The 24534-nt window shown below is 34.2% G+C and overlaps 1 protein-coding gene across 1 annotated transcript in view; it reads left to right on the top strand.

Annotated features, from left to right (window-relative positions):
• The window catches only part of Akap6 (A kinase (PRKA) anchor protein 6), a 465374-nt gene that overhangs the window by 243846 nt on the left and 196994 nt on the right, over window positions 1-24534 (top strand). The window contains exons 6-7 of the mRNA XM_013033451.1: window positions 3120-3216; window positions 4289-4452. Coding sequence (XP_012888905.1) covers window positions 3120-3216; window positions 4289-4452 — 261 coding nt within the window. The remainder of the gene's footprint in view (window positions 1-3119; window positions 3217-4288; window positions 4453-24534) is intronic.

Here is a 24534-nt window from a genome sequence, read left to right as displayed (position 1 = left end):
CACTCCTGGGCATTTATCCAAATGATCTTAAGATAGGCCACACTAAAGCTACCAGCACAATTATGTTCATTGCAGCATTATTTACCATAGTTAAGATATGGAACCAACTCAGATAGATGAATGGATCAAGAAAATGTGATGTATATATATATATATATATATATATATAATTTTTATGCTTCTATCAGAAAGAATGACATCACCCCTTTTGTAAGTAAATGGAATGACATGGAAAAAATCATATTAAGTGAAGTAAGCCAGACCCAAAGAAACATAGGCTCTGTGGTTGCCCTCATTTGTAATAATTAGTATATGTCTAGGATAGTCCTAGCACAGAATCATAATATCTCAAGTGCTATGTACATATGACCATACAAAATGATGCTAATTGAAATGAACTCTAAGACATGGAAACAACAGGACTTTTTTTTTCAGCTGTCAGCCTTGATGTTACCAATGTACTGTATCTAGTTCTTTCTTTTTATTGTATTTCATTTTTCTTTTTCCATTGGTTTATCCCTGGCAATCTCTGTTTTGATCCTGGTACCCTCCATCTGATTTGGGGAAGGAAGGGAAATAACAAAATGATGAAAGAAGTATAAAGGATGAACCATTGCAACAATGGTACTCACAGGACACTGTCAGAAATGAACTTTATAACTTGCGGGTGGGGTGGAGTGGGGAGGCATGGAGGAAGGAAGGGATAGTGGGAGAACAACAGTTGAGTGGGTAACAATGTTCAGCAAGAAATGTACATTACTCATGTAACTAAGACCTCTGTATAGCACTTTACAATAAAATAAAAGTTTAAAAAATTCAGGTTTACATTAAGCTTTTGATCCATTTTTAACTTGATTTTTGTACAGGATGAGAGATTGCAGTCTAGTTTTAGACTTTTGCATGTGGATATCCATTTTTCCCAGTATCATTTTTGGTACCTTTTTGGTACCTTTGTTAAGAATCAGATGACTGTGGCTGTGTGAATTTATTTCTAGGTTTTCTGTTTTATTCTGTTAGTTTACATGTCTGCTATTGTGTGGGTACCATGATGATTTTGTTACTGTAACTCTCTCGTGTAGTATGAAATCAAATATTAGCTACCTTTTTTGTGTAGGGTTGTTTGTGGGTTTTTGTATGTTTGTGTTTCCTTATGAACTTAAGGGTTTTTTTCCTCAGAAATAGTACTGTGTCTTATGAAAGAAAGTTAGGTGAACATTCACCATTTTAATCTTTTTTCTTTTTGTTAAAATTTTTATCTTTATACTGCCTGTTATTCTTCCTTAATTTTCAGATCTTTAAAAAAATTCTGTTTCTGTCTTCATTCTAAAAAGACTTTAATCCATGAAGAAATGAAGAGTCCAGATTCACCATTAATCATCCAATAAGACTCAGCATGAACTTCTTTCTCCTAATAAGATATGCAGTTGTCCTCTGTTATCAGAAATCATCTTTATACCCTCCAAATCTCTATTGCCTGGCACAGAACAGATCCATAATACTTTCTGGATGAATTAATGAATATCTGATTTTATAAGTCATGATTATTTAATCCAAATTGTATTCTAACTTGGATTATATCATTTTAAATTTCTGTCAAATATTCTCAATACAAGCATGGTACAGTATGCCTCTATTTGTAAATAAATATTTAATGAGAGCAAGACATATAGCATGTGTTCGTGTGTGTGTGTGTGTGTGTGTGTGTGTGCATATCTGTCCTAGGCACTGCCCCTCAGCTGTTTTGCTCATGGCTATCACTCTATCACATGAGCCACAGCTCCATTTCCAGCTTTTTCTTCTTTTTGTGTGTGTGTAGTTAATTGGAGATAAAAGTCTCATGAACTTTGCTGCCTGGGCTGGCTTTGGACTACAATCCTCAGATCTCAGCCTCTTGAGCAACTAGGATTATCATCATGAGCCACTGGTGCCTGCAGGCCAACATGTTTATTTTTTCTATCATAGAAAGCCAAAATTTGGCATAGAATATTTCAAAAACCACCTTGTTCTAATTAGTTGAGTCAAGGAGTGAATTATCAGTCTGAAAACTAACCAGTGAGTCATTTGATTGGTATGATTACTCTTTAGGGACTGGCTGTGGTTGTAATGCCTTATAGCATACTATAAATGGATTTTTTTGAAAACCGTCTGTGCTTTTTAAAATACTTAAGCAAATATTTCTCTTTAGCGAATGTTATTGATCAAGTTCAACAGATATCCACTGTTTGCAACACTTTATTGAACACCTTTATGTGACATGAATTGGAGATATATGTGATATTGACAACTATTCAAATTACTTACAATTTGGTAGACAAAAGTAGAAATAAAGAAACAGATAGAGTGATGAATTCTACAATAGAAACAAGTATGAGCAGCAGAAAGAAAGGAATGATTGATACCACAGAAGACATTAGGGATGAAAGGCTTTCTGATATAAATTGTTATGAATTAGATTTAAATTGTGATAGCAGTTTTTTTTGTCTTTTGGTTGATGATAATGATAGAAAATGCTTCTGATTTATTTATAAGGCATGACATCTTAAGGAATAAAGTTTTAAAAAGTAAAAACTTGAAAAGATAGCACCTAAGTTCACATGTATGTTCCATGGTTTATGTGGTATCTGAGAAACTGCTGAATCAAGCCCTATTATATTAATTGATTTTATGTATGTATGCATGTATGTATGTATGAATGAATGAATGCATGCATGCATAAGGCCAGTATATTTTCTGCTGCCAAATTTTTTATGGTTTCATAAATAGTTCCATCATAACATTCTTAAAACCCGAAAAAAAGAACTCATATGTGCTGGTAGAAATTCAATGTGTTTTATAGGACACTGCTATTGTTGATATAGCCTACAGGATGTGACTTTTCATAAAAACATAATGAATTTCTAGATTTGTCAGCTGTTTCCAAACAGATGCACTCTGTAATGTAACAGAAATATTTTGAGCCTAGACCCCAAATGCCGATAGTTTTTAGTATTGAAAATTAGTATGTCTGTTAGGTAAATTGGGTTGTGTGGTTCTTGATAAAAAATAACAAGTAATTTTGTATGGGTGTTTTATTTGCAACTGACTTGTCAGAGTTTGATGCTTGTTTTTTTTCTATACAGAGTTTTAAGTTGAATGTAGACAGTCATTGTGCTCTCAAGGAATCTGTGGAGGAGGAAGGACACCAACTTCTTGAGCTTATTGCATCCCACAAAGCAGGTAAATCCTCCTGAAATATTGCAAGTCTTTATGTCTCCAGACTATTAAGAATGAAGAAGCATTGCTGTAAATTACTGCATATATTCACTTCCTTATGTATTATTAATATTTACATTATCAGATTGACCTTCAAGATTTATAAATGTTTCATATACTGCATACAATGCTGTGATACTTACAAGATGAAATACTGCCTCCAAATGGTCTGTTCATTTTATTTTAGGCTTGCTGTTCACCTAAGTTTCAATTGAAATCATATTCCTGAAAATTTCATATTGACATGATTTTTGATGTGAGTGCTCTAGAAAGAACATTAAGATAATGAATGAGAATTTTGCTTATAGTTATAATGCATATGCATTAGGATACTTATAGATACCACTACAGATATAAAGCTAGCAGTCTAGGGGTATCTGATTATTTCCCTGTGAATCTACATGCAGAGTTTTGGCCTTCAACTAGTTTGTAGTCTAGTATTAACATATTTATCAGATACAGATTATAAATATAGAATAGTTTTGTTCTTTGGTTATAGTCATGCTGACCATAAAAAAAACCTGTTAGATGAATCACAGGATGGCCCATTGAATTTACTACAGATAAATTGAAAAAACAGCATTAATTGGATATATTGATGGTAAAGAATGCTGTGTCAATTCTGATCTACTTACCATATTTCTCTTAGAACTATCTTTCCCAATTTCTATGCACCTTTTATCATAAAATCTCTATAAGAAACACACAGAACCATTTATTTAGAATGTGAAGCTATACTGTTAATTCTTTTTATACATCATTATTTGTCCACCTGTGCTTTTTCAATTACCAACACGGAGTCTAAGTCAATGTTCAAACTAGGCATCTACATATATCTGTTTTATGTCCATATGTCTTGTGTCAAGAATTGTCAGTCTATTCAGAGTGACAAATGCTAATATGGCAGTCGATGATAAGGTCCTTTAAAAACATGGATCTTATTTGAAATAAACACCTAAGTTGTAAAATAAAAAATGATAATGGCTAAAGATGCAGGCAGGTCCACAACTTGTACTTTTTCTTCCTTTTGGAGAAGGACTGAAGGACATGCTGAAGATGATTGCAAGTCAATGGAAAGAGCTGCAGAGGCAAATCAAACGGCAACACAGCTGGATTCTCAGAGCCTTGGATACCATCAAAGCCAAGATACTGGCTACTGATGTGTCTGTGGAGGATGAGGAAGGGACTGGAAGCCCCAAGGTAAGTAGCTTGAAGTTTGCCTTATTTCCTCTTATTTCTGTCTTCTTTTGAACTAGGCACCACTGAAGTTTTCTTTCCACCCCTAAGGCTTTTCATTTCTAGTGGGTAAACTTTATACATCCATCTATCTAGCTATCTATCTCGACATAAACAAAACGAACTGGCTTTAAAGAAAAAACACAAAACTTTCAAGTTTTCCAGGATGAGGTTTGTTTTTGTGCAAAGTGGCAGGATAGAAGGGTGACTGTACTTTAGGGGTGGGGAGGAAGGGGGGCATAAAACATTTAGTAAACAAAACATAAAGCATCTTTAACATGAATAATCAGAATGGTTTTAAATTGTTTTGTTGCAACTATAAATCACTATAATCAGTGCAATCACTCAGCTCTGACATCCATTAGCCGCTTGGTTACAGCAAATTAACAAAGAAGAGAGAAAGTGATTCATTATCTCATTCCTGTTAATGACTATCAGATGCATTGCCTAATTAGGGGATGGTCATTGTAGTGGGAAGAAGGTCATATGCTTAGCTACAAATCTTTTTGCTCTGAATGTAAGTCCTCCATAATGGTGCATGCACCGAATACAACAAGTATTTTAAAAATGAGTATTGACATGTTTTGGGTATCCATTTTAGATTTACAAAGTAACTTGTTAAGCATATGCACCTAAACTTTACATGAGGCCCCTTTTAATATAAAATGTTACTCTTAAGATATATTTGGATTCACAATGTGGAAATTTTATTCATTTCCTATTTTTCTCTCCTTTTTGTTAATTTCTCTCTATTCCTTTGTGAAACAAAACATGGAAAACCAGTCACATAATAGACTTAGCACTGAAACCAATTTTGACATAGGGGAAAAAGATTTAAGACTGCATAGTCTCTATACTTGACATGGACAAAGTAAGTAAATCATCATTAAATCAGTTAAATCACATCCGTGTGAACTGGCACTGTGCTAAATGTACACAGAGCAAGATAAACAAACATATTACTTCTGAAACTCTTAATTCTTCAATGCAGACAGAGGAGAGCCCCAAACTAGCCCTGGAATTCTGAGTCCCACACAACCAGTGAAAAACTCGGGTTTCAAAACCTCAAACAACGAAAACCTTTAGTTTATTTGTTGGAAACAAGGATAGAATGATGATGAGCTCAGTTCTATTTAAAGAGGGCTCCATGGAGGAGGTCACATTTCAGGACATACTTGAAGGAGGAGAGGTGGCTTGCCATATTAGTAATACTTTGGGAAATGATGTGTTGAAAGGATCAAAGGTGCAAGTAATATAACTTAGTGTGGAGAGTGTGTTCATCTGACCACTCTGGGCAGATGAGCTATTTTAAGGAGCCTGATACAGGCAGAAGTTGACTGAACTGAAGCTTTCACTTAGAAGGGGACTGAGGGAAGAATGATGGGAAAAGACACAACTACGTTCTCACTTGTGTTTTATTTATTTGATTGAAAAGATATTGAGTACCTTTAAGGGTTATATTAGATACATTCTACTTGGCAGATGGTATTCTACAGTACTTCTGCACTGCACCTTCTCCATTTGTTCATTTACCTACAACAAACATAAAATAGTTCTATTATAATCTTAATGAAGTGAATGGTGTCTCGGAAAGGTTAAACAGCTGGCCTAAGGGCACACAGCTCAGAATTGCCTTTGTATCCCTCAGTTCCAGAGCCCATATTTGTTAACCACTGCTCCGTCATTGGTCATTGCTATGGGCTAAGTATTGTGCCAAACATTTAGAGGTAAACAGTTAGACTGGAGGTCTGTTTCCATGGAGTTTGTGGTAAAATAAAGGAGACAGATTTTTATAATCCATGCCTCCCCAGACTGTGTTATGCTACGAAAAATAAAGAGGGGGTTGTTAGGAGACGGGGCTGGCAGAGATGATTTCAATAAGGGCATCTTGGAGGGCTTCTTTGAGGCTAGGATGGACAAGTATGCATGGGAAGCTGGGTGGGTGTTGTCTTGGAGTAGGTGGTTAGTGATACTGATATGTAGGATGGAAACTTTTTCCTGGGATGTAGTGTTAGCCATATATGGGTGGAGTGAGGTAGGTGAAGGATATACCCAAAGTGCAATTCCAGAGATGGTCCAATCACTATGCTGAAAATAAGCAATTTCATCGATAGGGACAGTGTAAAATAGATACTTTAAAGTATTTTTTGGTAGGGGGTATTGGGATAGAATGAAGCAAATTGCTTAATTCAGGGGTTGAGGAGACAAGTCAATTCTTCAGATCATATCAGAACCTTCTGGGAGGGATTTCAGAACCCGTATTCCTGTAGGCTTCCCACAACCACTAAAATAGGCTCTAAGAAGCTTCTTTTTTTTTTAATTGTAAAGATACTATACAGAGGGTTACAGTTACATGAGTGAGGTAATGAGTACACTTCCTCTTGAACATTGTAAGAAGCTTCTTTTTCTCTGCACAATTACAGACACCACATGAATGAATGTTTTTAGAATGTTATTTAAAGTAGTAAATAGTTGATATCAACTGGAATGGTTAAAACTAGGACCGTGTAGTTAAATTATGCTGTATCTTATTGTAATAAAATATTATCTAGCCATTAAAAATAATGTTTTGAAAGAGATTTTTTAAGGTAGAAAAGATCTATAATATATGGTTAATTAAAATGGCTTTGAAATTTTCAACTCTATAATGAGCAAGAATTACTATAAAGAGAAAAATTAAGAATATACATAAATGAAATAATTAATCAGTTATTTGAAAGATAAAATAAGTGACATTGAGCCTAAAGGAACTTGGGATGTAAAGTTAAATACAAGGAGGGAAAATAAATATATCTCATTTGTAATGATTTGGGTGTCTCATTTCTTTAAAAAAAAACCCTCTTTTTAAATAATTGCAAAAGTAAAATTGCCTAGTGTCATCAGTTTACCAAGAACAACCTACATATTTTTCCTACTAATAACAACTTATATTCCAAAGTATTTTCATATCACTCTATATGCAGAGGAGTATCTCTAAGAACAATTACAATGTGAGATTTTGTAGCTATCTAAAGATGTGGAACCTGGGGGAAGTTTAAGATGTTGACCTGGCAGCGCTAGCAAAGTGTTCTTCCTAGACTGAATTTTTTTCTGTACAAATAAACACATATTTACAAAGGTATATGTAAAATCAATTTAAGACAAAAGTATGTACTTCTCAATTTAAGCATCAGAAAAAATGGACAAATTAGATTGGACAAATTAGAGAAGCCTAAACCTCTCTTTTTAACATCTGAACTCTGAGATCACTCTGTGTGAATTCAATGACTGGCACTTATTAGCTAAGTGTCTTTGAGAAAATAACTTCTCTGTGTCTTAGGTTCCTCATTTGTAAAATAGAAGTTAAAAAAAATAGAGGTAGCAATAATATCTACCATGAAAAGTTGTGATGCAGATTTTAAGTGCTTGGAACAAATCCTGGCTCAGAGAAGGTCCTAAATCCAGGAAAACATAATGGACAAGCCCTCATATTCTAATGATAGAGGCAATAAACAATTACAATAGATCTTATCAAACTAATAGGAACTGGTACAAAGTGCTATAAGTGCACATAGAAGGGTATTGAGGAAGTAATTCAGGGGTGTTAATGTTTTTAAGTGAAGGGCAAATGTATTTTTGCCAACATGTAGTCAACTGACAGCAAAAATAGCATGAGCAAAGCCTAGAGGTATTATAAGGTATGGCACCCCTGAACCCAGATCCCGCTGGCAAAGATGATGATTAGTGTGGCTTGTTGTCATCTGCCCTGAGGCTCATGACATGACAATGAATGGTTGAACAGCAACTGATATATCAAAGCCATAATGAAATAAAGAAATATAGCCAGGTGCCAGAGGCTCACACCTGTAATCCTAGCTAATCAGGAGGCTGAGATCTGAGTATCACGGTTCAAAGCCAGCCCGGGCAGGAAAGTCTGTGAGACTCTTATCTCCAATAAACCACCAAAAAACCCGGAAGTGGTGCTATGGCTCAAGTGGTAGAGTGCTCACCCTGAGCTGAGGAGCTGAGGGACAGCGCCCAGGCCCAGAGTTCAAGCCCCACGACCGACAAAAAAAAAAAGTAAGAAAGAAATATATGGTATTAAATACATATATACTGTTTAAAAAGAAATTTCTCTTGCCGTATTTTGCTAAATACTGTAAGCTTAAATAAGTTACAATAAAGTTCTTTGAGTTTAAAAAGCTGGATTCAGCCTTTTTCCATGTCAGTCTCCTTTCTGTGACGTGACCTTGCACAGGTCATGTGCAAATTGTGCCACAAAATGGATCTCCAAGCACAGCAGTTATGATCATCTATTTCATCTTAGACCTAAAAAAGAACTAAAATTAAAACATAATAATAAAAAAAACCCTGCAGAATTCATCTTAGGTTTACTTCAGAAGCTACTGGGAGCTTGAGAAGCATAATAGAAAATCTAAGGAATATATCTAGGGGGTATTTTTCTTTTTTACCTTGTTTGAGAGACTGCAGAAAAGGACTTGGTCTTAGAAATCTTGTAAAGAAGGAGGATAGGAGGAAATTCAAAGACTCTGGGAAACTTCTCCCCCAGGACTCGGCAGCATACCTTATTTGTTGTATTTCATTTTTTAAAAAAGTGTTTTCCCAGGACTGTGAGATCTTTTATACATGGAAATATAGAACAGAATTCAGTAGTACCAGAAATACAGCTTTAGCACTCACATCTAAGAATTGAAAATATGCTTGTAATTATGTATTTTAAGATCAATTGATAAAAGTTTATCACCTTAAACTAGTCTTTCGGTATGTTAATTTTTTTAATGGTGTAGAGCTGGAGGAATTTCAAAACTTAGTGAATATTCAGTGCCTAACATAGGCAGTATTCTGCTTTTGATCTTTCAAGGCAAAACAAAAATAATTCTGAAAATAAAAAAGCATTTAAATTTTTTGTACATTGTCTCCTTTAAAATGTTCTTATCCTCCAATTCTTTACTTTTCTCTCTTAAAGCATGCATTGTTACAGATGTCTTAAAATCAAGGCTAAGATTTCTCTACATAACTTATCAAACTTTATATCACAGAATGCATGCAACAATACTACCTTTGTCCTTTTTAAGGAAACAGATACTTTTCTAGAACAAAGAATGTTTGAGGGGTTTATTGTAAATTCAGAAAACTTTACAGCCCCTAGAAGGGTTAGCTAGCCTGGATCCTAACCATCACCTTCATTTTCGTAGTGAAAGGAGACAAAAGGTTAGCTACTTTGAACTCTAGGATTGTGCTTATTTTATCTGTTGTCTTTGAGGCTTTTAGATTGAAGTCATCATCCTTTGGAAATGGATATCAGAAGCTGAAGGTCATCAATGATATCTGTTCAACAATAGCTGGAAAGTAAGCTTACACACATTTTAAAAATACGTTTGCTCAGCCATACAAGTGACAGTTTTAGATACTGACTGAGAATAGGCATCTGTATTCTTTATATGGCAAGCGAGAGAAGGTCAATATTAACACACATTTCTGTGTGTCTGTTTACTTGATGCCTGAAGTCAGTCCTTCCTTCCTTCCTTCCTTTTTTCCTTCCTTCCTTCCTTCCTTCCTTTCCTTTCTTCCTTTCCTTCTTTCCTTCCTTCCTTTCCTTCTTTCTTTCTCTCTCTCTCTTTCTTTCTTTCTTTCTTTCTTCCTTGCTTTCCTTCCTTCCTTTCCTTCTTTCTTTCTCTCTCTCTCTTCCTTTCTTTCTTTCTCTTTTTGTAATGCAGATAGAACTCAGAGCCTGGAGCCTGCTAGGAAGGCTTCTTTAGCTACCCCTCAATATCTCAGATGCCTCAAACTTAACCTAGTTGTTATACAAATGAATTATGGGTAATTTTCTTGAGCTGAAGAAATATAAATGAGTTGATTTGAGGAACACCTTCTCAAGATGTTTTCTCTGTATGTTCTAGTGCCTCTTGGCTTATAGTGCAACAGCTGGATATTTATCATTCTGGAATAGAATTGATTCTATTCTTTCAAAGTATTGATGTGACAATGCATAGTCTGTTCCTACTATTCTGTTCTGGCTCAGGAGCATAGGTAATAAGCATCTTTAAGAGAGGATTTTCAGAAACAGCATTAAGGTTATGAATAAGGTTGTGTTTATATGTTATGTTAGTTCCATGTACACTAATACACACATATTCAACACTGCCCCAGATACTTTTCTCTCTTCTTCATGCCAAAAACAAAACACAAGTAAGTATATATTATCAAAAGGAAGCCAAAATGGTAGAGTAAGATTAATTGTGCTTAATGTAGTTTTTTTTAAAGACACTAGGCCAATGCCTGGCTGTTATTTATTGAGTGCTCAAACAAACTGTCCAGTCCTGAGCCAGACACAAGAGAAGACATGCTTTTCTGCTCAGTAGTCTTATCATTTCAGTGTAAGCACACAATGTAACATGTTGTCTAAGGTAATTTAGGCTATCTTAGATCTAGAATAATAGATCACCTGAGATTCAGATCATCTTAATTAGGATGTTGGCAGATAGAAATGGAATGGAGTTCTTGATGCAAGCAAATGAGTAGTGAATGCATTACCAATTCTAGCTCTTCCATGCTGAATATACCTAAGAGTCAGGATCTAATCCAGTTTCTTTCCTTCTGAAATAGTCTTGACTTGCAGTATCTAGAGAGATACTTCTACTATGGATTTTTCAATAGTCCTTTAGGGATTTTGTTATCAAAAAAGCAATTTTTCTCCAAAGCATGTTTTTTTTGAAAGAAGTAGAAATGAATATATTTGAATTGAATAAAATAGTTTTTCTAATCTCCTTGAAGCTCTTAAATTTTCATACTATTAGATGTAAGGGTAGATCCATAATGAGGGATTGTTTTAGTCTGTCACTCTAATGAAGTTGATGGATAAAAGGTAAAAAAATAAATATAGATAGTAGATCAAAGGACATCGAGTGGTTCTATCATGATCTGTATACGACCATAGCTTATCTTGTTCTTCTTATACTATGCTTGCATTGTTAGTGGCCTTGATAATAAAGGAATGAATCTTGAATGCCAGCACTGAGGAAGAGGCTAAATCAGAAAGAGTATGAGTTCAAGTCCAAGCCTGTGCTATATAATAGAACAAGAAACAGCAGTAAATTAACAGAAAAAGTAATATAAATGAATTAAGAAATTAGTATGCAACTAAAGGCAGTTTATTTTAAAAGAAGGGCTGTGTACTATTGAGAAAGAAAAGTGACATTATGGAATTAGAAATAATAGGATTTGGTATTTAGAGAATGGAGGATTAGGGAAGAGTTAACAGTGACTGAAAGGAAATGAACATGACAAGTCGGGAGGAAAGGATGACTCTGATCAAGAATCACTGGACACATTAAATTGTAACCCCCTTGTAACAACCTTTTGAAGTTCAGAAGAAAAATAAATAAATAAAAATAGAATAGTGTTAGCATTACCTGAGGCTGAACACATTTTAATAAGCAATAGTTTTTAAGGGGATGATAACTAGCTATTTAGGACAAAGAAACATTTATGCCCAGTTAGTAGGAATATATGGACATATAACCTGGGTATAAGTATTTTTGTTACATTTCAGATGATTTCAAAGTATAAGCAGGTTGAGAACCATGATTTAGGAATAGAATAAGTTTAAAATTTATCTCTGTGGTTATGCACAAACAAGAGCTTGGAGGTAGAGATCAATGCTAAGTAAGTAGGTTTGGCATCCAAATAGAAATCACATCTGTAGCCTTGAAAGTTGGTATGACAAAGTAAGACACTGTGTGTGAGAATAAAGTGGAGGTCTGATGAATGTTGAGGATGCCCAGAGTAATTGGGAGTAGGATACCTTGCTAAAATTAGGGATTAAGCGAGATTCTGCATGTTCAGTAGTAAAATCCCCAGCCTCTGCTGACAAAAATAATGACAGGAGGATAGCAGTAACATAGGTCAAAAGAAATTTGCATAGGATAAATAGTGAATTTAGCATGCTTATAGCATGAATAGATGAGCACTAGTAAAACAAGGACAGTTGAAAAAGTTTCAAGGAAGATAAAAAGGAGGATGAATAGCAGTTTCCTGGAGTTAACAGTGGTAAAAAAAAATGGAAAAAATTCAAAATCTATTTACAAGTTCTTAATTGCACTCTGTTCTGAGTCACATGATAAAATCTCCAGCCATCTTGCTTTGTCCTGCCTGGACATGAGTCATCCCTTTGTTGGACTGTATGCTGTATACCCTATTGGTCCATAAGTCACTCAGTAGCCATCATGGTTACTACATTGACTGTTCTGATACCAAAGTTCTTGTATTCAAGTAAGCCTTATTTTACTTAATAATGATTCTAAAAGTCAAGAATAGAGATGGTGGCATTTCAGATATTCCAGAGAAGCCTTAAACTGTTTGTCATCACAAGAAGAAAGATGTGTACCATACAATAAGATCTTTTGAGAGACCATGTATATGCAATTTTTATCACAACATATCGTTATACACTATTCTATTATAATGTATTGTTAGTCTCTTTTTTATTAACTTACATTCATTATACAGTGAGGGATTTTTGTTGTTACATTTTCACACATTTGTGATGTATTTCAATCAATATCACCCCATTATTAGTAACCTCTAATTATGCTTAATTTATAAAATAAACATCATCCTAAGTACATATGTAGGAGAAAAATATGGAATATTTAAGATTTGGCACTGTCTTTGGTTTCAGATATCATTTGGAGATCTAGAAACATATCCATATAGGATAAGGGAGACCTTTGTACAATGATTCTGATGAAGGAGAGGAAATGAATTGAGTGGAACTGTGAGTTTTAAGAGAAGAAAATAAATCTTCTGAGATAGGTGTAAGGGAAAGAATGTTGGCGGTAGGTGATAGTAAATATAGCAGAAAGCCAAAGGATTTAGAATGAAATCAAATTCAATGTGATTAGTCAGTCAAGAAATTATTTGATTAGAAGAAGGATTGAAGGTAAGGAGAGCCTGGAAAGTAAAGTAGAATTAAATCCCACCTTCTCAAAAGAGATTTTCTATAATATCTATCCATTCTAAGCTGCATTGTACTTACTGTTTGTACCATGAATTGGTGATTAATCACATATAGCCTCATGACACTATTTCCATTGTTGTCTTGAAATTCCATTTGTATCTTTTTGTAGTTAACTTTTAAGGTGAATTTACCATAACTTTAAACTCCTTAAGGTGGCAACTGCATTCTAATTTTTCTTGTTTAAGCTCACTTTACATACTATTTTATCTTAAAATACCTTATCCAAATTTATTTGGTTAAAAAACTGATGACAAACCACTCATCCTTTATGGTACAATGTTTATCTTAGCTGTATAAATAATGGCACAATCCCATTTTACTATCTGCTCTTTTTTATACTGTTATCCCTTTTCTTTTGCCTCTTTTTATTGTAAATAAGACAATCTTTAAACAATTAAAATAGTCACTTTACCTATTTTTTCTAAAACAATTCATAATTAAACTACAAAAAATGTGATTTTATTACTATTAAACTTACTTGAAGCAAGTCTATTTGGTTGTTTTCATAGATATTAAGCCTTCTTGTTTGTTTGAACAGTCACACTGAAAAGATATACTCTGAGTAACTTACTTTGAAAAAAACTAGAAAAACATCTAATATGACTTAGTAGCTGACCAGCACACAGACTGATGAAATTGTAGTCTATACTTTAATGCTCTCTAACAGAGTTAGCTGAGATTGAACCTGAAATGGTAAAGGTCTCTAAATTGACATAAATTCAAAGGGCAGAACTAGATCATACCAGTATCTGAATATCTAACAAAGTCTAATCTCTGACATATTATATTTGTTTCATTGTTATCTGTGTTCATACACATTCTTCTAGTAAATGGTAGATGAGGTTAGCTAACATAATAAAGTTTCTACTGTTAAAAATATATAAGGAATTCTGCTCTGCAAAATGTCCCAGATCACTTCTCTGGAACATAGCCTCTCTAAAGCATACAGAAACATAAATGTTCATGCATATTTCAAAACAGCTCAGCTGAATTTATTTATATGGGTTTTACTTAATATTCCATAGATAGATAGATAGATAGGTAGATGGATGTATATATGTGTACAGATAGATTTCATATATATAGATACATTTATTTATCTATCTATAGACACATACATACTCAGATTATCATTATGTAGAGGGGATGGGATGAGGAATACTGAATTTTACTAGATCCAGCTAAAATCAAGTTCCTTTCTAGTAGGAATTTTTGGTCCAGTTGTGAGAATAGAAAGGGGTTAAATTTTATCAATGTATTTGAACTTACTGCATTTATCAAAACCTTCTGAAATAGCTTGAGGCCTATGAATTTTGAATTATGAGGAATTTTGAAAAAACTTTTTTTGTCTCAGTTCTTGTCTTTCTTTTAGCTCCCCATCCCTCCCCCCAGAAAAACATTATTTTTTTTACCTGAAAGAAAACTAACCACAGCAAGATGCAAATTCATATTTCTGATGCTAAGCAGACTTAATAGAATCATTGGTAGTGACTGTTTTAGGGCACTGCCAGCCAACTTAGTCTGTTGGAATTTTCCTCATTACTCAACGCTTTCTTCTTTAGATCATAACTTCTTTCTCTGAATAAACTATGCATTTTTGAAAATTGGCTTTCTGGATCCTAGTGCTTGTTCTCATTGATGACATTATATCACAGTGCTTTTACTCTCAAACTAATTAGGCTATAACTGAAAAAAACAAAATGTATTTTCCAAAATGCCTTTGAACAGTGCTGCTATTAATTTTTTGTTGAATTTTACAATGACATGAAATCATAATAAGTGAGTACTTTCTAACTATTACTGTTAATCAGTAATTGGAAATTGCCCTTTTTTGTTTGATGGCTAAGAATGATTAACTGTACAATAAGGACAAAGAGAACAATGATATGGACAAAGATATTACTGAATGAAGGTAAATTTGATATTATGAGTATTTCTCCCTTTGTAATTATTTTTTAATTTTATGCAATTGTATAGTCATTTTCAGTTGCATTTTTGCTTCAGACCTTTAACAAATAGCATCTTCTCTCATTATCTGAAGATTCTTTTAGTCTCAGTTGTGCACAAAAAGCTTAACAAATGTTCTCCATTGGCTAATACACAAAAGAAAATCAGGTAGAAGAGTTTAAAGATAGAATCTCTTTGGAAATTCTGCATTTTAAGCAGACATTCTTTCACAACAGCAGTATGTTAGTTAATGGTTGGAAATAGAAGCTCTTGTTTTGTGTGTTTTTCCAATTCAATCAATAGCTCTTTCTTTCCATAAATGGTAAAATTAGCTATCAGGAGGTGAAAGCACACTTCTAATAAAAAAGAAATGGGTTAGGGATGTTGCAGTGATGATTTACTCATGAACAGCAGCCTCAAACAATGTTTATTACGCTTCATATATAAGGCGTTGTAGATTGGCTAACCCAATATCAGTTTCCTACTCCTTTTTCTTAAGTAAGCCTGCTTTCTTGTCTACATAGCTACTTTTTTTCTTATAGATTTGCTCAGGTGAGATAGTCCATATTTCTCAGGCAGTCAGTGGAATCAGTCTTATCAGGCAACCATATGAGTTCCTTATTAATAACTGGCTTAGGAAAAGTCAATTGATACAATTCTAGGCAGAGAAGTATGAAGAGAAGTCTCTATAGGACTTTGGAAGTTAGATACTGATAGCTTCTTGGATGTTGAGATTGTTAGGATCACAGTTAAAGGCCAGCCCCTGTAGAAGAACTGCATAAGGTGGCATATGCTGGTTATCATAGCTACAGGGAAGTCTAATAGATGGATCACAGCCAGGTAAAAACTCAGGTAGAAAGTGAGACCCTAATCTCAAAAATAACAGTCCAAGAGCAAAAATTAGGATTGAAGGTAGGACTCAGTGGTAAGAGTGCTTGCCTAGCAAGTTTAAGAACATGAGTTCAAAGACCAAGTGTCACGGCTTGCCTCCATACCCTGCCCTACCAAATATTTTCTCTCTTTCAAACCCTGGATACTTTCATAAGGACAAGAAACTGAGCTCCTCTAACAAGTTTTTCCTTATGAATGAAGCTTGGTTGAGAATTCGCTTACATACCAAGGAGTATAGAGGGTGATAATAGGTTTTATATCATTGATTAGCCAAATTATCCAGCCCTGAAGGTGTTATAGCCTTAGCATTTTATTTTTATAGCTTTCTTCTTTTTTAACCTTTTATCAGTTGGAATCGAAATTTTCTGTTATTGGGGATGCAATAAGCTAAGGAACAAATTTACTGGTTTAATAAAATACGCTGTTGAAAATTACCTAATTTGAGTATTTGACAATCTGTTACATCCCCAAATACATTATTTTATTTTTTTCACTATTGCTAAATCCTAACTTAAAACAAACAAATACAAAACAATAACAACTAAAAAACCATTTTCAATTTACTGCTATATGTTTCCCTTGACTATAATTACTCCATTGGAATTATTGTTGTCAGAGTTCATTCATGAATTCTGGCTTACCAAATCAAATGAGCCTAAGCTTTCTAATCTCTAAATAAAACATTTCACTCTGATTAGTAATTTTCAAATATAAAATTATTAGACACATTTTTTTTCAAACTAAATTTTACTTGTAGCTCCAATGCATAAAAGAAATCAAAGGAGAATTTCTCAGTTGATCTAGAATCTGCTTTGAGAAATGTGTCTTCTGTTCATTACCTCCTGGATCTTCTCTGACCTTCTTTTCTTTAATCTCTGTAAAGCTCACAGGTTCATAAAATATAGTTTTAAAACTGTCCTCTGAGTTTAACCTTCCTGCTGGACTTTTCTGCCTCTTTCCTATTTTCACTGTAACTCTTTTACTCAAATTCCTTTGGTGGTGTTCCATTGTCTACTTATAATAAATTTCCTTTCTTTTTTGTCGGGTCCTTCAGGTCTCTCTTGTTTTCTTTTGCTGTAGTCACCTAGTGTTACATCTAGTCTTTCAAATTACTCCATTGGTCCTTTCTTCTTTGCTCTTCTTACTCAGCTCCCTATATTTTGTTCACCTACACCTGTTTGATCCCCACCATTACTAGAGTATATGCTAGTGCTTTATCTCTCACTCAGTGCCCATCTGTGTCAAAACAGTGCTCATTTTTAAATATTCCTATATGATTTATACTTCAACGATCACATTCTCTTTTTGAATTATGTATTAAATATAGTTCTCAAAGTACATGCTGTCTAAAGATGGGAGAACATTTCTTCTTCCTTGTTCAGTAAACTGTAATGCCAAGTGTAATATATCCCACTGTTACTCTTCTCAAAAAATGTTTGTTGAAGCTGGGTGCTGGTGGCTCATGCCTGTAATCCTAGTTACTCAGGAGGCTGAGATCTAAGGATTGAGGTTTGAAGCCAACCCAGGCAGGAAAGTCTTATTTCCAATAAACTCCTCAGGAAAAGTGAGAAGTGGTGCTGTGGCTCAAGTGGTAGAGTGCTAGCCTTGTGCACAAAGAGGCTCTGGGACAGTATCCAGGCCCTCAGTTCAAGCCCCAGTGCCAGGAGAAAAAAAAGCAGTGAGTAAACCAAAAATTTACAGTAGAAACCTGAATGCTTAAATTGTGTATTTGTACCCTCTGGGTTGTTTATTCTTTAGACCTTTATATATTTACATCAATTTTGTAAGCTTACTCATACTCTCTGAGGTTATGTAAAATTGATTTGATTAAATTTATCTTATGTGATGGAATGTAGTCCAGCTATATTTTCATGCTAAATATTCTATAGCTTTGAATTTTACAGTTTAAAAAGGGAAAGGAAAGCAGCCTACTATATCTCTATAGGGAATTCTGGCTTTTATAACATTTTAAATGGAGTTATTTATTTTATTCTTTAATAAGGCTTTTATTGTGAAAATACTGTACAGAAGGGTTACAGTTACATGAGAAAGGTAATGAGAGCATTTCTTAGAGTTAGTTAGCTCACTAACATCCCAGGCCAACCAATTATGAATTAATAACTTTGGGCAATTGGACTATTGCCCTAATTTTTAACACATAATTTTCATTTAAATAATTGTTATTGAGTTCTTGGGGAGCATAATAAAATGTGTAATTTTGATGAGGCACAACTCATTTTGTATTTTTTTGTTTCCTATAATCCCTATAAAGATATCATTTTTTTGGGGGGGGGTCCGGTCGTGGAACCTGAACTCTGGGCCTGAGCACTATCCCTCAGCTCTTCAGCTCAAGGCTAGCACTCTATCACTTGAGCCACAGCACCACTTCCAGCTTTTTTTTTCTGCTTATGTGGTGCTGAGGAATCGAACCCAGGGCCTCAAGCTTGCAAGGCAAGCACTCTACCACTGAGCCACTTTAACAGCCCAAGAATATCATTCTTTAATTGAATGTGTCTTAAGCGTTGCATTGTCTAACAAAAGTACCAAAAGTTGATGGAGGAAAGAATATGTTGCTGTACAACTATTTTATTTCTAATATTTCTAACTAAATGACCTTCCACCCTTCTCCCCCTCCAAGAATAATGTATCATGAGGTTGGCAGCCAGCTGATGAGCCTTTGGAAGTGACTGGATTCTAATTTTTCTAATCTATTTAATATACCAATCTCTTCAAAGATTCATAATATGGTATTGTTGAGAAGTGGTTAAAAGTAGGAGGCAAGGCATAGTTAGGAGGAGAAAAATCACTGGGGTCCTGTCCTAGAAAGGTAAATCTTGTCCCTTGCCCCTTCTAGCTGTGATGAAGTGAATAGCTCCTCAGCTACAACCCCCTGCCTCCATAATGATCTGTCTTACCTTAACCCAAAGTGATGGAGCCTTCTGATTTTGGGCTGAGACCATGAGCAAAAATAAATATTATATTAGATATTTTGTTGCAAATACTAACACATAATAACATAATGTTAGTCTCTTTAGATTGAATAGTTCTGATCAGGAAAAGTTATGCTGATTTGCTAAGCCAGTATCTTACAAAACATAATAAAAATGTATAGCATGATAATTATGGTGTGCTCTGTATATCAAAACAAATTTGACACCTTTTTCTTCAAAATTAATGTTACTTTTTTGATTGGGGAAGAACTTTGAGACTAATAATAATAATAAAGACAAATATACAAAATTCCAAAATTAGATAATTGAGAGCTCCAAATAAGGCCATATGATCATAATCCATAAGGCAAAAGGAATGTGCTAATCCCTGGGGTCAACAAGTCAGAGAATCTCTTCTCTGTTTTGCATTATCTATAGGTGAGAAATGATAATGTTGTATCCCTACATCACAGGGTATTGAAGAGATTAGATGATATATATGAAGATAGCAGAATTGTTTGACTAATTCTGATAAGAACAGAGACATTTTATACATTCCTAAACTCCTATAGTTACCATCAGGGTAGGAGTTTAACTCCCTGTTCTCAGGTAGTGTAAAATTGGGAACTGAAACCATGGGTGAAGGGCTTTGAGTGAGTCAAGGAATGAGAAACAACTAACAGGCGTGGAAAAGGTGGACTTGAGAACCAAAAGTAGAATCTGAAGCAGAAGAGAAGAGTATGGAAAGGAAAACAAGAATTAGAACCTGGAGACAAACACTTTGAGGCACCAGTATTCAGAGCCCAATAACTCCATGGCAAGCTTGGAGGATACCAGCGTTGGTAGTTGGTACGAGTAATGAGTCTTGTTAAGGGACCAAAATCATCAGTTTCAGCACAGGCCATGCCTTTCATACATAATTCAATTATGCTTCCCTCTTTAGCACAAAAATACTGATTCTGTAGATCTCAAGTTTCAGTATATGCATCTTTATATTTTAAGCTCTATCACTATACTCTTAAGTTTACTGGGTCTTGAGATTTAGGTTACATAGGATCTGAGCTCTTGAAATAAGATTTGAATCTTTGTTATTATTAGGAATTAGTCTAATGTTACCTTGTCAAGGGTCTTTGATGTTTAGATTTATTAACGTGAATTTAGAGTCCTACAGTAAACAGCTCTTGTGATTCTGAGTTTATTATTTACGCTCATTAGTATTAGGTTTAGTATTCATAGGGTAGCATCTTAAAAATGCCAATTTGCTAGATGACATAACATGAACTTAACCCTTTCCTCTTTCCATATGTCCCTACTTAGTCATCATTAATTGCATAAGACTCAACTCCATTGCAAAAGAAAAATGCCCCCCCTAAAAGAAAAGTAGACAGGGAAATCCTCCTGTACTTACGGCCTTATTCATAGATGCATTAGTAAATTCTTTCTGCAAAGTGATACTTGCTGCTTAACAACCATTGATGACAAAGAAGACTCAAAAGAGAGTAAAAGGAGAAAATGTTTTCTAAATAGCTTTACCTATTACAGCATATATGGTTAGGCCTTCAAACTTTCAGCCTGCGATCCACTCTTTCCTGTCGTACTAGTTACCAAAGTTTTATCTTTTATGAAACCCTCAGGAATAAGCAGGCTCCACTATATGCATATTACTACTCTGATTGTATTTATTGTCATTTGCTCATAAAAACATGGAAACTCTGAGGGATTGGTGTTTGGCAGAGTCAGAAAATGGGTTATTTTGTGCAGAGTTTGGGGCAGGGCAAGTAGAAGGGAGCCGTGAGTTATCACCCACATGATAACAGCGATGCCAGAATGTAGAGGAATGACCTAGCCAACTGTATTGTTATTTTGAGTGAAAAGATCTTAGCAAACATAAACTTACTCTTGTTACTTTCATTGTTAGAGAAACCTATACATCTAGTTCAGCAAGAAAAGCAGGCTTTGTGTTTACGAGTCCAGAATTCTACAGAATTGCAGACAGCCTTGGAAAATACTTGTATTAGCTAGCCATAAATAATGGCGAAGCACAAGATAAATAGGACAGATAAAAATATGCTGTTCAAGAAAAATAATCTACTTTCATACAACATAGGACATTCCTGCATCCTGCATCTTCTATGAGATGTAATGATCATTATAAGAGAAAAGAAATGAAAAATAAGGAGTTATCCTGGGTGTTACCTAAACCTATCATGTCATTTTAAGGTGTTTAAAGTTGCAATTTCCTAAAAAGAAATTAACTTGTTGAGTAGCCTGTCTGACTATTTGGCAAGATCTGTAATTCAAAGAATTCAGGAGTCAATTCTCATGAAATTTATTCCTGATTTTTGTGTGTGTGTGTAAAATAGGCATAGCATTCCATGTAAAATAGGAAATATGAGACAATTGAGGCTAGAAAGAAAAATCTCTTTCCTTGTTTCATAAAACTATGTAGAGTAGTAAGATGAACAACCCTATCAGTAGAAAAAAAATTATGAAAAGTTATTTTAATCTTTAAAAAAATCACATTAATGGCTTTTTCTACAGCACAGTCATTCCAAGTGCTATTAACTAGCTGACACAAACAAGCTTAAAATTTATTTCTTATTTTGTATTTCTAATAATTTTTTGAAAAAGTAGGCATTAAAAAGGTGTAATTAAAACAAGTAGAGAAATAAACCTATATTTATGAAGGATTGGTGTGTTTGTTTTAAGTTAAGCAGGTAATTTCTAGTGATTTTTGAGTCATAGGGTAAATAATTAAAATAAATTTAAATTCAGATATTAACATTTCAATTTCCAGTTTGCTGAACATAAGCAAATTATTGTAAGTTTGTTTTCAATTCCTGAAAAGCATATTAAAATTAACTTTTCTTCAATTTAAGTAATGTGTATAACTAAACTTCCTTCCTACTGTGAAACGGTTTCATTTATTGCTATTTGTAAACTGCCTAGGATAGATGCAGAGTGGATTGGGCTCGAAACTCCTTGAACAGTTTCTTTTGAAATAACACTACATACGTTAAGCTCAATTACACATCCAAACAGCCACAGCTCACTTTTGGTAATTTATTCATTGATTTAACATAGTACCCAGAAGAGCCATGCCTGCTGTCATTTTTGTAATATATTATGTTTTAAATATACTCATGCTCACCCATGCACACCATTAAGGTGTGCATAAACCTGTGTTTTTCTCTCTTGACAGCTATAAATGTTTGTTATTATTACACAAAACATATGTTCATGTTGTTTTTGTCTAAATTATTCTATCTGGGGCTATAAAGTTTTAATGTTATTAGTTGCCCTTAGAATTTTAATGTTTCACTGCTGTAACCTTCTTAGGATTTCTGTGCAATTAAATAGAAACTATTTCACTGCAGCCTGGAAGAACAATATATTTTGTACAAATAATAAAAAAAAAACCCTTCTTGTTCCTTTTTCTTTCAGTATGGTAAAAATGTTGGCTTGACAGTTTTTCTTTTTGGTCTATTGAAATCTCACCTGTGGTCATAACTGAGGTTGCATTTGAGTTGATGGATAGAGAAAATTACTCTATTTCTGGCATCTGCTGGAAAAACATGAATTAAGCATCATTTCGACCAAAGAGATAATATTTCAAACATCTGCCAGGGGCCATTCTAGGCACTCTTTTGGTGACTCCACTTTGGCTTGGCTTTTTTCTAATATATACAGAGACAAGTTAGGACTATATAGGAATCCCATCACAATTGCAAATATGCCCCTAACTTGGTTTTTTTTTCCTAGCTTAGGTCAAGGATGGCTTTATTTACTTATCAGTGCAAACAACAGCATTTGGGGGGTGCACAATGTGTTGTTTCTTCTCTCCTTTGCAGACTTATTGGATATGCTTCATCAGGGCCTCATCATCTTAATTTATAGGGCAGAACTTCAGATTTACCAAGAAACATAATTTTCCACCAATAGAATCATTGGGTTATGAATATTTTGTTTTTAAAGATGAGCTTGGAGGGTATCTTCACTTGTTTGCTATCATCTTATAGTAAATGTTTGTCCTACCCCCACCCACTGACAGTTTTCTGTGCTAGGGCTGAATAATGCCATTGACTTCTAATTGACTTTCAGCTGCACATTTACTTCTCCTACATACTGATTGCTTTGCTTCCACTTTCCACTTCCTAAAATACATGTTGGATCACATCGAATTCCAGTTCAAAATCTTCACTAATGAATTAGCCAACACTCAACAGGATGTTCAAAATATTTTTAAATTCAGCACCAAACATTTATCCAGGCTTGCTTGCCCTTAATTCTATTGCATGGTTTATACCTCCGCTCCAAGCTTACTACTTAACCACCTCTCCAAACTCATAACTGGCTACATGTTCAAATTGACACATGAGCTGCTCTTCTCCACCACCTGTTCAACCTCTATTTTTTCAAATTTCAGCTCAAATACTGCTTCATTTATTTAACTGTTCTTAGGTCACCCTTTGATAAAATCAATCATATCTGTTACTTTCCCATAGCATGTTACATTTGTGAAATTTCTCATGGATTTCAGTCATATTTCTGTTGTTGTTGTATACTAGATTGTAAACTCCTTGAGGATTTGAATCATGCCTGTTTTCCTACCAATCATTTTCTTACCAATGCCTTGCACAGTATGTGGTAGGTACTTCTTTGCTGATCAGTGAATAGAAAATTTCCTTTTCTATTTCTTTTAGAAAAGTTTAAAATAGCTGGGAATCACTAAACTATTTGGTTAATGTCAACTCATTTCCTCCAATTTTGTCAGAGTTTTTGGATGTGAATGTACATCTAAACTTATTTTACAAATTTATAGAAAAAGATTATATAATCTCAGTAATACATTATTAGAGTACAGAAATGCATTGTTATTAAGTTGTTCTGCTTACATTTGAATATCTCATCAATTGCTCTGTTCTCAGAGAAGAAAAAAATAATCTTGCCTTCATGCTTTGAATAATCTATTAAAATCAAAACTCAATGTGAAAATCAACTTTGAACTAGAGTTATCTCATATATCAGCATTACTTAACTTCAAATTATAATTTGACTTCCAAGAATATTAATTATTAATCAGCATTTAGGGTTTTTTCATCTTTGAGTTTATACAAAATTAGAATTATTTTATACCAACTTGATTCATTCATTAAGATAAAATTTCAGAGCATCTTGAGGAGTGGATTGTTTTCTTTTTTTTCTCTTTCTTTTTATTGTGAAAATACCGTATAGAGAGGTTATAATTACATGAGCAAG

This window comes from Dipodomys ordii, unplaced genomic scaffold (genome assembly GCF_000151885.1).
Source record: "Dipodomys ordii isolate 6190 unplaced genomic scaffold, Dord_2.0 Scaffold168, whole genome shotgun sequence".
Taxonomy (NCBI): Eukaryota; Metazoa; Chordata; class Mammalia; order Rodentia; family Heteromyidae; genus Dipodomys; species Dipodomys ordii.
The sequence above is the reverse complement of the archived record's forward strand: the minus strand, read 5'-3'. Positions and strand labels throughout refer to the sequence as shown.